General features: G+C 45.0%; 1 protein-coding gene across 4 annotated transcripts in view; it reads right to left on the bottom strand.

The window, feature by feature from the left end:
* Window positions 1–13,087, bottom strand: part of UHRF2 (ubiquitin like with PHD and ring finger domains 2) — an 85,099-nt gene extending 72,012 nt beyond the window's left edge. For all 4 annotated transcript variants that reach the window (XM_084304704.1, XM_084304705.1, XM_084304706.1 and 1 more), the window contains exon 1: window positions 12,587–13,087. In XM_084304704.1, the coding sequence (XP_084160830.1) occupies window positions 12,587–12,739 (153 nt within the window). In that variant the 5' untranslated portion in view covers window positions 12,740–13,087. The remainder of the gene's footprint in view (window positions 1–12,586) is intronic.
* Window positions 13,088–14,491: the final 1,404 nt, after the last annotated feature.

Genomic DNA, 14,491 nt, shown 5'->3' with positions numbered 1-14,491 from the left:
AATTACCTTGCTCTGGGTGGACTGGAGATATAGAGCCAACACACAGGTGGAACAAACACTGTCTTTGCTGCCTTTCTTTCAGGATATGCCATGTGTAGGCTGAGAGAAAATAAGCATTTTGGGGTGCTGTAGTTTAAAGTCTAAAGCCAAGTCAGTGAAGATCTAATCTGAACAGCCTGGATATTCTGCCATTCTGAACACTGCATATTCTGAGCGTTAACACTCAGGTTAAAAATGGCATGTTTAGTGTATTATCTACTTATTAGTTATGACTCAGATTAATTTGTATCTTTGGTCCACAATCAAATCTTCCCTATTAGCCTAAGAAAGAGGCAATGAAAGGAGAAGACTTGACTAAATAAGTCTGTCCAGGTATAGTTATATTTAATGTGTTCAGAAACCCACACATCCCCAGGTCTTGAACAAGAAACAGCCTTCTCTAATGATCCACACACTAACCACAATGCACAGGCAATCCATTCCTTCATGGCGATCAAAGAAGTCAGCTGTGATTAACATGAGCTAAACAGACTAAACTAATGACTGCAGTGAATTAGCATTCTATTCTCTGCCCAGGCAGTTGATTTGTGTGTGTGTTTGTTTTCTTGTTATCAGTCTTTTCAGGAATACTTTATGACTACAGATTATTAGACATAACTAGTGATGTTATGTTTGTCTGAAAGCAAAGTAATAAGAGATAAGATTACTATAAGCAGACTTGTAATGAGGCAGGATGTGGTGTTTGGCAAAGTGATAGTCAGGAAAGAGCATCTGTTTACACTATGAATGAAAACATGTTCCTAGAATATCAGCAAAGGTATAAATTTAGACCGAGTCAAAGACTGCATCATTGCCTTCTTCTGGTGACAGAGTGGAGAAAAAAAAACTAACCAGTAAAATCAAGTTTGCATGCAATTTGACTAACAATAATAAAACGAATGTGTGTATCTACAAGTATACCTATATCTAGCATTACTGCATCATTGACCATTGAAAGCTTAAGAGTAACAATGCTGAAAAACAACCAGTGTTTAAGGAACTCCATGCCACAACTAAAGGAAAGAATAAGGTACTGATTCTTGAATTGCTGATACTATACAGATTTTCATGTAACAATGGGATCTTCTCTAGTAAGGTTCTATCCTCAGACTACTATAGCAAGGAATCAGGAATGCAACACATCACTCTCCAGCACACCTGACCCTCCAGACACAATTATTTCCTATTGGCCATGCACTGTAAGACAACTTTTCAAATTATATTAAAGCACTATCAGATGTAGAAAATGCAGGACTTAGCACCATTAGCACATCTGCAGTATATTGACAAGTAGGAGGATGAAAGGACAAAGATACAAAAAGTAGAACAAATACATACTTTTTCTACACACAACTAACATTTTAAATCCATCTTGGAATACAGTATTTCTTAATGAAACACCACTAATAGAGAAGGAACAGAAACCACACACAACTACAGAACACACACACCTAACTCCCAGAAAGCCTTGTCTCACTATGTTATCAAAATACATTAATGCATTACTGAATTGAGACTCAGGCTACCTCATAGACAGGTTACATATTCAATGCAGGAAGGCAAAAAAATATATTCAAAAATATTACAGCAATTTGTGGAAATAGGTGACAAACAACCACTCCTCCCAGTCAGCTTTATAGTATACTCACTTTTAACAATACTTATTTATACAAATATACAGAAAAAGTTCATACCATCCTGCTGCATAAAGATACTAGCAGGAAGAATACATTTGACTCTATCGTATTTGCCTGTATACTTTAAATGAAAACATTACACATTTTTATATTACCATTGACTAAGCATTTATGGACACTTGTTCTTCTCAAGCTCCTAAGTACAAGTGACAAGCAAAAGAAATGCAGCAAATACCAGATAGTCACACTCTATCTCAGTTACAGTATCTTAACAGGTCATTAAAACATGTAAAAAGGAAAAAAAATAGACAACTTTATGAAGATTTTAATTATTTTTCCAGCTCTTCTGACACTACAGCCATCAAAAAGTAGTAAACATCACCACTTCCAGTTTTTCTTCCTCTTAATGACTGGCTCTTTCAAAATCCTGTAAGGCCTGATTAACATGTTTTGAATGAAGTGTCACTAAGTAGCAGTTAGATTTACTGTATCTGCTAACATTCTTTCTATGTAATAAATATCCCTAAGTACAGAAACAGATTACATCCTTCAAACCTAGTTTAAGTGCTATAGAGGCTACCAGTTTCAAAATACTTCTTCAGAGGGTTGTTATAAATACTTAAAAGTAAGACAAGACTGTGCTTATGCTAATATACAAGTAGCTGTAGCAAGACAATACTGGAACTGATACTTACCCACTATCACTGTTAGAACTATGCCTTGTAACATCAGGCCATAAATTACTTTAAAGGCTTGTAGAAATTGCACTTACTAACACAAATGATCATACAGAGTATACTATACTACATTACTTGGAAAAATCACCCCACAAGTCATTCAACAATTAACACATTAATTTGTCTACAAGTCCCTGCAGAATCACAGCTCATTTGGGGTTACGCAGCACGCATGGAGAACTCTCAAGAAAGCATGTAATCATTCCTGTTAGAACATATTACCTACTGTTTTTATCCTATAGCATGATCAAAGAGTGTAGGGTAGGTTCCTAGGTCACCTTAATTCAGTCACTTCATTTGGAAATCAGGATCTTTAGTCATTTATGGAAGTGTGTTTCTGAGCATCTTTTGACGCTTCTGATGTTTTCCAAGAACTAGAACAGTGCCAAGATCTAGCAGTAAAGATGAAAGAAACTATGGAATGCAGCGGATCTCTTCAACTGAAGTAGAAAGTTGAAAAGTGACATCAGTCTTTTGTTCTGCACTGGTGTTACACGCACCCTGCAGATTTCTTTAATAGGAAATGCATAAGAGTAAATCGTTTCCAGATAAAGTTCAGCAGAAAAGCTTTCTGCTGGTTCTTTTTTTTGTTTGTTTGTTTGTTTTTTTTGTGTGTTTTTTGTTTGTTTGTTTGTTTTTGTTTTTGTTTTTTTCCCCAGAAAAAAAAACAGAAGGTTGTATAAAAGGAGTTACCCAGAGGCTAAGTTAGTCTGAATAAGTAAAAGAACCTAGAACTTTCAGATAACCACTGAAAGCAAATAAAGAAGAAATCCAGAATTTCAGTTATTTTAAGTCTGTAAATCTTTTAAGACTTTTCTGTTCCTGCATGGAAGAAGTCTGCTGGAACTCTGAATTCTACTTAGTGTTTTTACAGACGGATTTAAACATATCTTGAACCAATTTCTGATGATGAAAAGCCAAACTGAGTTTTGGACCAATGGTACCAACCCACGTCAAGAAAATTACCATGCCTGACACTTACCTCATGGACTATTTGTCAAGTGTGCTTAGTTTTTCAGCTTTGAAAGCATAAGCAAAATAACCTGAACAGTATTTTTATTCCAGATAATAGTCTAGGTGTAAACTACAGTTTATCTCATATGTGAAGAAAATGATGGAAGGTTACAGGATTTTTAAGTTCACATATTAACAACATTCAGTACTAAGGCCCAATGTGAGGTTTTTAAAACAACTGTATACTTGCACTGTTTCCCAAGGAAGTACAGCTGTCCTAACTGCAAGATGGAAAAAGAGCTAAATAAAAATGAATTTAGCCAACCACAAAGAAGTCGCTATCTTTATATGAATTAGAAAGTTTAATACACAATATTTTAAGGGTTTGGCAACTCCAGGAGATCCACTTTTTCAAGTAACTCTAGTTTCAACAGTAGATGTTCCATACAGGCTGCTCTGTCTGTTACTCTGTCTGTACATGGGACAGTTCTGCTGCTACGTGACATTTAAGTGATCAGTAATTTTTGAGTTCAGGAAGGAAATTCCTCAGACAATCCATGATAGTAAGAGAATAAAAAGGAAAATAATGACAAGCAAATATCTTTGAGCAGAGACTGTAAGCCAAGACTGTACATGATTCCTTGTCACATGCCACCAGAAGAAACTTTTTGAAGTGTTGGTTTGATTATAGTAGCCCCACGTTTTAAACAAAATTTTGGCATAAATACTTTGCAGACATAAGAAGATCCTGTTCCTACTGTTTTCTCCTTGGCATTCCTGAATGATTTCCTCTCTCCACCATCCTCATTGCTGCCCAGATCCTTAGCAAAGATCCTAACAGGAGGCAAACAGCAACACCTATCAGTCTCATACAAAAATTAACTGTAACTGTAAAAAGTTTTTACTTTCCTAAAAATGAAGTAACCTTAACATTGCTGAGGAAGAAATGCCAGTTAAACTCTAGGAAATCCCTATCAGTGCATTATGTCCTTCATTCTCTCTGACAAGCTCCTCAACAAAAGCAGAGACCAAGCAGAAATGTATTTGAGACTCTACAATTCTTTCACTCATCATTAGAAAGACTTTAATTTACAGTTTCATTACAAGTACTGGTCTTGACTATGCTCTAAAATATTCATGATAACTTTTTATTTAATAGTTTGGACTTAGTAACTTGCTATTAAAAATAAACAAATGCAGATGGCTGATCACTCCCTCATTTCAAGAAGGAGAATTTACTAGTCAATAAAAAAAGATAAAAATCGTTCTCTGTCCTGTTTGCTTTCTCTTAACACTCTTTAGAGTAATGAAATCACAATAGAATGAGTAGGTGAAATATCTGGACAAGGAATTTCTGACAGACTCTAGATCCATCTCTCCAGAACAGAAGACAGGCAGATCATAACATTTTTAAAAAACAATAACCAAACAAAATATTATTGTTTTAAGATGTCACAAATCAGACTCAGTTTGTCACTCTTTCTGCCAAGAGAATGACTTTTCAAAGTAACCTATAGGAATGTTTGAAAACAAGACCACTACACCAAAAATAAACAAAATCACACCAGCAAGCCCACATGAATTAGTTTCTAAATTAGAGCACACTTAATTTGACTGCTTAAGTGTTTTAATGAAACAGCTAATGATCTGCCCTTGACTCAAGGAAAAGTGGTCATAATACTCGGTATCAAATGCCTCACTCAACAAATCAATCTCGATAGGTACCACAGTCTTAGACTCCTACAATACTCAGAAAGCACACAGCAAGAGAAGTCCTACTGAGGCAGACTGTGGAAACTTCAAATACTTAAGGCTTTTTTTTTTTTTTTAAGAAGTAGTGTCAACCAGCTAGTTTAATCACAGCACAAAGTGTAAATACACTGTTTGCTCAACTCCATACACGAGAGGAAGTCTGATATGCTACACAAAGCCACACAATCTAGGAAAAAAATCAGATTCCTGTTGCTGACATTGTTTGTAAATACACATCAACCTCAGTAGATACACCACAAATAAAGTGTGCATTACTACTCTTGGTTCTCAACCAACACAACTAACTTTTAAGAAGCATGTTACTCTTTTCCTGAAGTACTGTAACTAAAAATAAGTATGGAAGCCTACAGCTTAAGGCCAGTCTCCAACTACAGTGTTTTTTAATACCATAACTACAAAATGATATGCAGAGTGTACAGGTGGTACCAATGCATTTTACCTTTTGATTTGGACTAACTATAATCCAAAAAAGATTCCAGTGTAAAGATTATTGTGAACATGAGAATAGCTGAAAGCTGTCTGAAAAGACTTTTTGACTTAATCAGAAGATCAAGGTGAAGGCAGCCATTCTCAGTCTCCATCAATGATTTTACAGGTTCATCTCTGCAACTCTTCCAAATTAAATTTTTAAATAACAACTTCAGATTTTGAAGATTATTTCTTTCTTTATCACTGGATGAGATACAAAAAAAATGATTAATTTAGGCTGGATGTTTTCTTCGCAGAAGCAACTCTCAATCCCATTAAAGGAATATTTGCTCATTAATTTCTAGCTGAAAGATGAAGTTAGAGTAGCAGGTTTTCTTCCACAGTCCTCAGGAGTCTTCTAATTAGGAAAATAAAAGTTCATGGTGTCTTCTGTCTGACACTGAGGATTACCTGACACTTGTAATAAACATGTATGCCAAAAATATAAAGCTGAATTGAAATCCTTAGAAGCATGGAAAGACTCATTCGTCTCTGTGCTGATTAGATTAGGGTTGTCAAGTACCTCCTGTATGATGTATGGACTTCTATAGCACAGGCAACTGAAGTTCAGCAACAGTGGTGCCAGGGGGAGCAAATGACTATTTGCAGCTTGTAAGGATACCTGTAATGAAGAACTGGTTATTATCTGAACCTTCTGTAATCAACAGAAATCTAAAAATAATAATGGTAATAATAATGTACGACCCAAGTTTATCAGGGCAGTTATTCAAACATAACAACTAAATGATTAGGCATGTACTTCCACTTTTGAGCTTTTAAAGTGAATTCTCTTAGAAGTGGTATCAACTTTTGATTGCCTGCCAGTGGTGAAATGGCAGGAAATCCTCACCATCCAGTTGTCAGTCTTGCCATATAAAAAAAAAAAAATAAACAAACAGTTTGCACAAGTATCCACATTAAGTTAGGAAAAGCACTAGTGCTCAACTACCATAATTAGGTTACATGAATATACAAGCCACAAAACACAGCCTTCAAGCTAGTTGCCATTTCGTACAGGAAATACAATTTTTTTTTCCCAGTTTCCTAATACTGAAGTCACACATATAAGCCAGTATAAAGTACTCTGCTTCTACATATACTTTAGCATTGCCTTCAGCTTTAGTGCTTTGAATGAAGTTAATGATACTAAGGACTGGTAAGTTGCATTAGTAACTTCAACAATATAACAAGAAGCCAGTTTCAGTAAACTATTTCTGCAACCAAAAAAAAAATATTAATAGGGCAACCAAACTGACTGCCAAGTAAACTTGAAGTACACTGCATGAATGTTTCAGGAATTTTTGAATGCAGCCTGACCGTGTGTCTCACAGACCCCAGAATGCAGTCCTTTATCAAGCTACAGAGCTACTTACTAGCAGCTTCAAAGAATGGCAATCACTCCCTTTCTAAGGCTTCAAATTATTCCTTCAAGATATACAGCTAACTTCTCAAATTGAAGATTTCTCACACCCAAATTCTGCCTCAGGCAGATGGGTTTTAGACAGCTTCAGCTGAAAGTGTTTACAATTTTCCAAACAAAATAAAGCTGGGATGAAATTGCATTAAGAAACTCGATTGTTTTATGAATAGTTTTGGCACTCCCATTCTTTGGGGCAAAACTCAACAAATAATGCTTTTCTTTCCTTCTGGAAATCTACCCAAGCTGTTAGCATTTAAGAAGCCCTTAGACACACAGTTCACAAACCTGAAGCTTAAACTCTCATGAGATTCTATCCACTGCTCACTTGTCCGTCCAGGTCAGCAGAAGTTAAAGATGTCTTATATAGGAAAGGCTGTGTCCTGGTTTCAGTTAGAACAGAATTAATTTTCTTCCTAGTAGCTGGTGGAATGCTGTGTTTTGGCTTAGGATGAGAAGAGTGCAGATAACACCCCGATGTTTTAATTGTTGCAGAGCAGTGCTTATACCAAGCCAAGGACATCTCAGCCTTTCGCTCTGTCCTGCCAACAGGCAGGCTGGGGGTGCAGTAAGAGCTGGGAGGGGACAGACCCAGGACAGGTGACCCGAACTAGCCAAAGGGGTATTCCATACCATCTGACGGCATGCTAAACAATATATAGGGGTGGCTAGCCGGGGGGAGGGGGCCGGACTGCTCGGGGTTAGGCTGGGCATCGGTCAGCGGGTGGTGAGCAATTGCATTGTGCATCACTTGTTTGTACATATTATTATTACTTTCCTATTATCACCATTGTATTATTATTATTATTATTATTGTTATTATTATTTTGTTATTATTATTTTCCTGTCTTATTAAACTGTCTTTATCTCAACTCACGGGCTTCACTTTCCATTTCTCTCCCCCGTCCCAGAGAGGGAGGGGGGAGGGTGAGCGAACGGCTGCGTGGTGTTTAGCTGCCGGCCAGGTTAAACCACGACAGGCTGTAGGTAAACCAAGACATGACCTATTGCCAGATTTTAACTGCATGTTTCACTGAGGCTGTTGTATCACAAGCAGGCTCACATGCAAGACTAAAGCTCCTCCACTCCTACTATCCCTCAATCTTTTAAGTTTAGAGAAACAAAAAATTAAGCACTTTGATATCTCAGCAATGACTTGAAAAACTACACTTAATAGTGTACAGGTAGGGAGCAAGACTTTTCTGTGCAGAAGACCAGAGTTGAATTTCTTCTAATGAAGTAAACCTGATTTTCTCCTACTTCAATTTCAGTCTGACATCAAGAAATTGACTAGCTTTAATACTCCCATCAGCTCCTTTCAGTCTTCCATGAAACAGACCTGAAGCACCTTCCTCACCAACAAGATCATCAACCTAAGAAGCAACTTCTACCACTGCTTGTATCAGGCTTGTGCCAAGGTTTTGGCAGCAGGGGGACTGCAGGGGTAGCCTCTGTGAGAATGGACCAGGAATTGCTCCCACGTTGGATACAGACAGTTCCAGATGGCTCCGAAAGGGAGCTGCCACTAGCCAAAGCTGATTCAGTGAGCTACACCAGTTGTGCCTCCAGGATAACATGTTTAAGAAATATTTTAGAAATGCTGCACAGCAGTTGCAAGAGAGGAGTGAGAAAATGGAAGAGAAAGAGCCCTACAGACACCAAGGTCAGAGAAGAAGGAAGGGGACTGTGAAGAGGACCACGATACAGAGTTTGACTTCCCCCTCCCCCCCAACCCATAACCCACAGAGGGCTGCGCTGGAGTAGATCTCCACTCTGCAGCCCCTGGAAAACCTCACATCACAGCAGCAGACGTGGCCTGAAGGATGTTGCAGCCTGTGGAGAGCCTATACAGGGAACAGGCTCCTGGCAGAAGCTGCAGCATGTGGAAAAGAGCCCACAGTGGAGCAGGAGGCCTAGCAGGATCTGCAGCCCATGGCAGGGGGTAAACACGCTGGGGTAGTCTGTTCCTAAAGGACTGCACCACATAGGAAGAACCCATGCTGGAACAGTTCTGGAAGATCTGCAGCCTGTGGGAAGGACCCTAATTGTAGCAGTTGTGCAAGACTGTATTCCATGGGATGGACCCCACATTGGAGGTGGGGAAGCGTAGCAGAGACTAAGCATTATGGACTGACCACAGCCCACCTCATTTCACTGGCGGGCTGTACTGGCCTATGTAGAGGTAGGAAGCAGAAGAAACAAGACTGAAGCTGACCCTGGAAAGAAAGGGGGAAGGTGCTAATTGCCCCCCCCCCCTCCTCCCTCCAGTTCTCCCTGCACTGCTTCATCATCAACTGGCAATAAATTTATCTTCCACAAGCCAAGTGATGTTAATTCATGAACAATCTCCCTCTCCTTACTTATCTCAACCCACACGTGTTTTGTTCATTACATTTTCTTCCTCTCCACCTTGCTGAGGAGGGGCAGTGGGAGAGCAGCTTGGTTTGCACCCAGCAATCAGTCGAAGTTAACCCACCACACTGCCTCATTACTTTGCCTCATTACCTTTACTCTGGTAAACACCATGGCAGAGCCACCTGAGGCGATGGTTTCTGTAACAACAGTAGCCACTTTTACGTTTTCACCAAATCTAAAGCCCAACAGGGTGAGAGAGGATAATGAAAAGGCAAAGTTATTTTTTAAATCCCAAAAAGAATACATATTGCTAAAATACAGCAGTGTTGTTCATGCTCAGTTATAGACAAAACCTGAGTTTGTAGTTGTACTCTTGCGGTCCTCTGCATAACCTTAAATTTTCTGGCAAGTTTCCAAACTTAAACCTCAAAATATTTTTACCACTCAATTTTTCCAGCATTATTACTGAAGTCTAGGAATCCTAATAATGATTATTACTTGGTCCCGTTGAAAGTCTGCCCTGTTAGGTCAAGATGCCAAGAATTCATCTACTCTGATATCTCTTTCGCTTTTCTTAATGAACACTGCAAACTTACTATCCTCATTAAAAGTGCTACATAGGCTTTCTAATTAGGACAGACAGAAATCATGCTGCCAATTGTCAAACTGCCTTGTCTTCATGTTCTGACAGAGAGGCTCCACACAACACATTGTAACTTGTGAGTTTATTAGGTTATTGCACCACAGCAAAGAATTATGCATACACTATTGTCCCCTTTCCTAAGGAAATTCTACCTTAAGTTACAGAATGACTTTTCTGGCTGACAGCTATTTAGCTCTGTGGAAAATGAATCCTCAGAGCGCAGGATGTCCCCAAACGACCAAGCAAACAACATTATAGAATAACACTACTCTGGTTCACTCTTTGATGCCACATGTGCATTGTAGGTCCTCCTGACAGGAAGAGTTAAAAACTGAAAACAATCTGTTAAACTACATATTGCTTTTCCTAGTCATGCAAGGGAAAAAGTGTAATACTAAGTATCACATTAATCACAACACTGGGTTTTCACCAGCAGTCCTAGGGCATTCTAACCCTCGAAAGCAGGAGATTAAGAACTACCCACTTACACCCCTGCATTTGCACTTGAAGATCAAACCCAACAAGTTCCAGCATACAAGGTAAACTGCATTAACTGGACATGGACGCTTATAGCCCTTAAGATGCAAAAGAGCAGCTCTAGCTTAAAATGTTAGTTGAGGCTGATTTCGTAACTGCTGCAAGCTAAGGCCATGGAGTTGTAGATATTCAGCCCATAAACTGTGACTTATTTAGGTTTCTATATCCCTATTACGTCATATACCTCCCATTTTTAGAAGAGCACAGTTATTTAGCCAGTCTGCCTGCACCCAGCACTTGAAAGATCAAAGTATCTGCAAGTCAGACTAGAGTAAGCACTACTCAGTAGCAGGATCACAGCTCTACTAGCAGACTGCATAGATTTAACCACACTGAGTGCTAAACAGATAAGAAAGTGTGGACTGGATGATGTTTTTTTTCATTTTTTCCCCCCAAGAGTTGAAGGAATCTTCCTAGTTTTTTCATGTTCTTTATACCAATTTACTGCTTTCTGTTAGCCTTACATTTAATTGAAATACCCCCTTGTTTCCTGATTTTATCATATCCTGAAAGAGTTTCAATTTTTTACATTTTCCTCTCCTCATGTCTCTCTCTATGTTCAATGTTGCTTCTTAGAAAACCATTCTTCTGACCTTTTTTCTACTTACTAGCACCACAGGATCAGAAAAAGCAATCCATAACCACCAAGGAAACTTCAGAATTAATTATGGTAACTGCAAGAAAATGGACATAAATGGTTGCAGAATTAGTGAAGCTATTGAAGAAAGCCCTCACTCTTTAGCAAATACCACCCCAACTGCATCCCAGCCTTGATAAACTAAGCACTAAACTGAGAAATGCTGCTTACGTAGGTAAGTGCAGCCATACTTCACTATTCTCTCTTTTAAGAAAGGCATTTGTCGACGTTAAGCGTTCAAGCTGGTTAGTCTGACCACTCATGGACTACACAGAGAAGCACAATTCGTTAGAGGCTCATCTTCCCCTCTTCCCAGGTAAGCTTTTTCAGCTCAGGGCCTGGTGCGGAAGGCAGAGATACACTGGTGCAGCACAAACGTAAGCAAGTTACACAACTTCAAGACCGATGTGCCTCGGTTCGGCCCCTCCGGCGGGGCGGGGGGGGGCTGCCTGCAGCGGTTTGGGGCCGTTACAGGTCCTCACACACACGCTCGCTCTGCGTTAGACAAAGTGCTGGCTCCTGACGGGCGCGCTCCAGAAGGCAGGCTCTGCACCTACGCGCTCACGGCGAAGGGAAATTGTCAGTTACTCGTTACTTTTTGTCCCTACAGCCACACACCGGCCGCAGGGCACCGACCCCGTGTCGCCAGGAGCCGCTCCGGGCAGCCCTCCCTTAACCATCCTCCCCACCCCCACCCCCCCCCGTCCGCGGGGGCCGCGCCGGCTCCGGCCCGCGCAAAGTAACGGCCGCCGGGCACCCCCCGTCACGGCCGCGCGGCCACGTGACGCGCCCCGCGGGGAGGGGCGCGCAACGGCCGGGCACCGAGAACCGTTAATCCGCCGCGGGGAGGGGCCGGCCGGGCGCTGACGGGACGGCGCCGGTGGGGGCGGCAGGCGGGGGAGTGGGGGGGCTGGGGGGGGGGGGGGGGGGGGGTGAAGCTGCCCGCCGCGGGGCCGTGCCCGCGTCCTCCCCGTCCCCGTCCCCGCCTGCCCGGCGCTGGGGCCGGCCGCTGGCCCTGCGAGCCCCGCGGTGGCGCGGGGCGGCCCGGCCCTGTCAGCGAGGTGCGGCGGAGACGGCGGGCGGGGGAGGAGCCTCCCGCGGCTCAGGTGGGAAAACAAACACACAAAGGGGGGCTCGCCGGCACCCGCCCGGCCTTGGGGGGTGTGGAACAGCACCAAAATAAATTTAAAAATAATAAACAAAACGTTGAAAAATAAAAATAACGGGAGCCACTCCAACGCGCGGCGCGCCTCGGGGCGTCCTGTCAGGCCGGGCTCCCGCCTGCAGGCCCGGCGGGACGGGGGCGAACAAAAGCCGGGGGAGGGCGCGGGGTCCCGGCCCCCGGCCGCACAAAGAGCCCCCGGCCGGCGGGGGGCGGCTGCGCCTCACCTGCTTGCCCCGGTAGAAGAGGCGCTGCCGGTCGGGGCTGACGCGGAAGGTCTCCTGGATCTTCTCCCGCAGGCACTCGATCTTGGTCAGGCGGCTCAGGTCGTCGATGGTCTGCGTCTCGGTGCCGTCGATGGTGCGCACCTGGATCCACATGGTGCGCGCCGGGCGGCGCCGGGGGCTCGCTCGCTCGCTCTCTCTCCCGCGCTCGGCGGAGGCTGAGGAGGCAGCGGCGGCGGCGGGGGCCGGGCGCTCCCCCCGCCCTTTGTTCGGGGCGGCGGGGCTGAGTCCCGCCGGGCGCCCGCGAGGCTCCCCGCCCGCCGGGCCGGCGCTCGGAGGGGCGCGGCGAGGCGAGGCGAGGCGAGGCGCGGCGACCCCCTCCGCCCCCCGCTGGGCCGCGCCGCGGGGCCCCGGAGGCGAGGCGGGGCGGGGCGGGGCGCGGCGGGGCGCGGCGGGGCGGGGGCAGGCGGGAAGGGCCGCGGCCCTCCGGCTCTAACGGGCGCCGGCGGGAGCCATCCCGCAGCCCGGGCAGTGTTTACCAGGCGCCGCCGCTCTCACATGGAGGTCACGGCGCCAACGCCGATCTCGCGAGAGCCGCCGGCCGCGGCCGCACGGAGACAACAACACCGGGGCGGGGGCGGGGGCGGGGGCGGGTGGAGGGGGGGGGGCGTGGCGCCGCGCGCTGCCCTCGCCCCCCCCCCCGCCCCCCCCATTCCCGCCCGCACTCGGCCCCGCCCACCTCCCCCCTCCTCTCCCCTCCCCGCGCGCCCCGCCCCCTGCCTGCGTTGTTGGGGGGGGGGGCGGGTTGGCGCGCGCCGGGGAAGCGACCGTTAGCGTCGCCATGGCGGCGGGCCCGCCCCTGCCCGCGGGCGGCGGTTGGCGGGAGGCGTGAGGCGGCGCGCCGCGGGTGCGAGCCCGGCGTGTGGCTGAGCCTGCAGCGCAGGGGGAGCCCCCGGGGGTGCCGTGGGGTTAGAGGGGAGGGCGTGCGGCCGGGGCCAGAAGCAGCGAGTGCTGGTTTTTGCCCCAGGGCAGATGTGGGTCGGGCTGGGTGCGCGCTCCGCAGCTGTGTGATCCCACAGCCTGGCGTGAGAGGAGCCCGGATTTGCCACGCTGCTGTGGTTTAGCCCTGGCAGGCAGCGGCACCCCGCAGAGCCGCTCGCTCGCTGCCTGCCAGCTGGGTGGGGCGAGAGTGTGAAAAGCCGTGGGTTGAGATAAAGGCAGATTAATAAGGTAACGCAGAAGCCGCACGTGCGAGCGAAGCAAAATTAAGTCGCTGCCTCCCGTTGGCAGGCAGATGTGCAGCCACTTCCAAGAAAACAGGGCTCCGTCTCGGCGGTGCAGTTCCTTGGAAGACAAACAACATCGCTCTGAGTGCCGCTGCTCCGTGCTTTCCGCCAGCTTTTATTGCTGAGCGCGGCATCGTGTGGCACCGAACATCCTCTGGGCCAGTTTGGCCCAGCTGTCCTGGCGCTGTCCCCTCCCCGCTTCCTGTGCACCCGCAGCCTCCTCGCTGGAGGAGGCACGGCGGGAAACAAAGAAGGCCTTGACTCTATGGGAGCGCTGCTGGAAGGTGGGTACTTACCAACACTGTTACAGTCACAAATCCAAAACACTGCACTATAGGAGCTCCTATGAAGAAACTTACCACGGCCCAAAACAGTACACGTGCACACTGGTAAAATGGTCCTACAGAAATCCATCCGATACAGAGCTGAGGAGAAACCAGGAAATGGGCTGATGGGTGCCCTTTGGAGGAATTCAGAGCACTGTTACTGCCTAAGTTTAAGGCTTAGGCAACTTGATTAAGATACACGCTTACAAAGTCCAGATGACACCTTTGTAGTTTTGTGGCTTTTTTATACTGTATCTTCTAAATATCACTGACATGGCACTGAGTCGGGAAGAGGA

The sequence above is a fragment of the Netta rufina genome (assembly GCF_964035555.1).
Source record: "Netta rufina genome assembly, chromosome: Z".
NCBI classification, from domain to species: Eukaryota; Metazoa; Chordata; class Aves; order Anseriformes; family Anatidae; genus Netta; species Netta rufina.
Note: the sequence above shows the minus strand (reverse complement) of the source record. Positions and strands in the feature narration are given on the sequence as shown.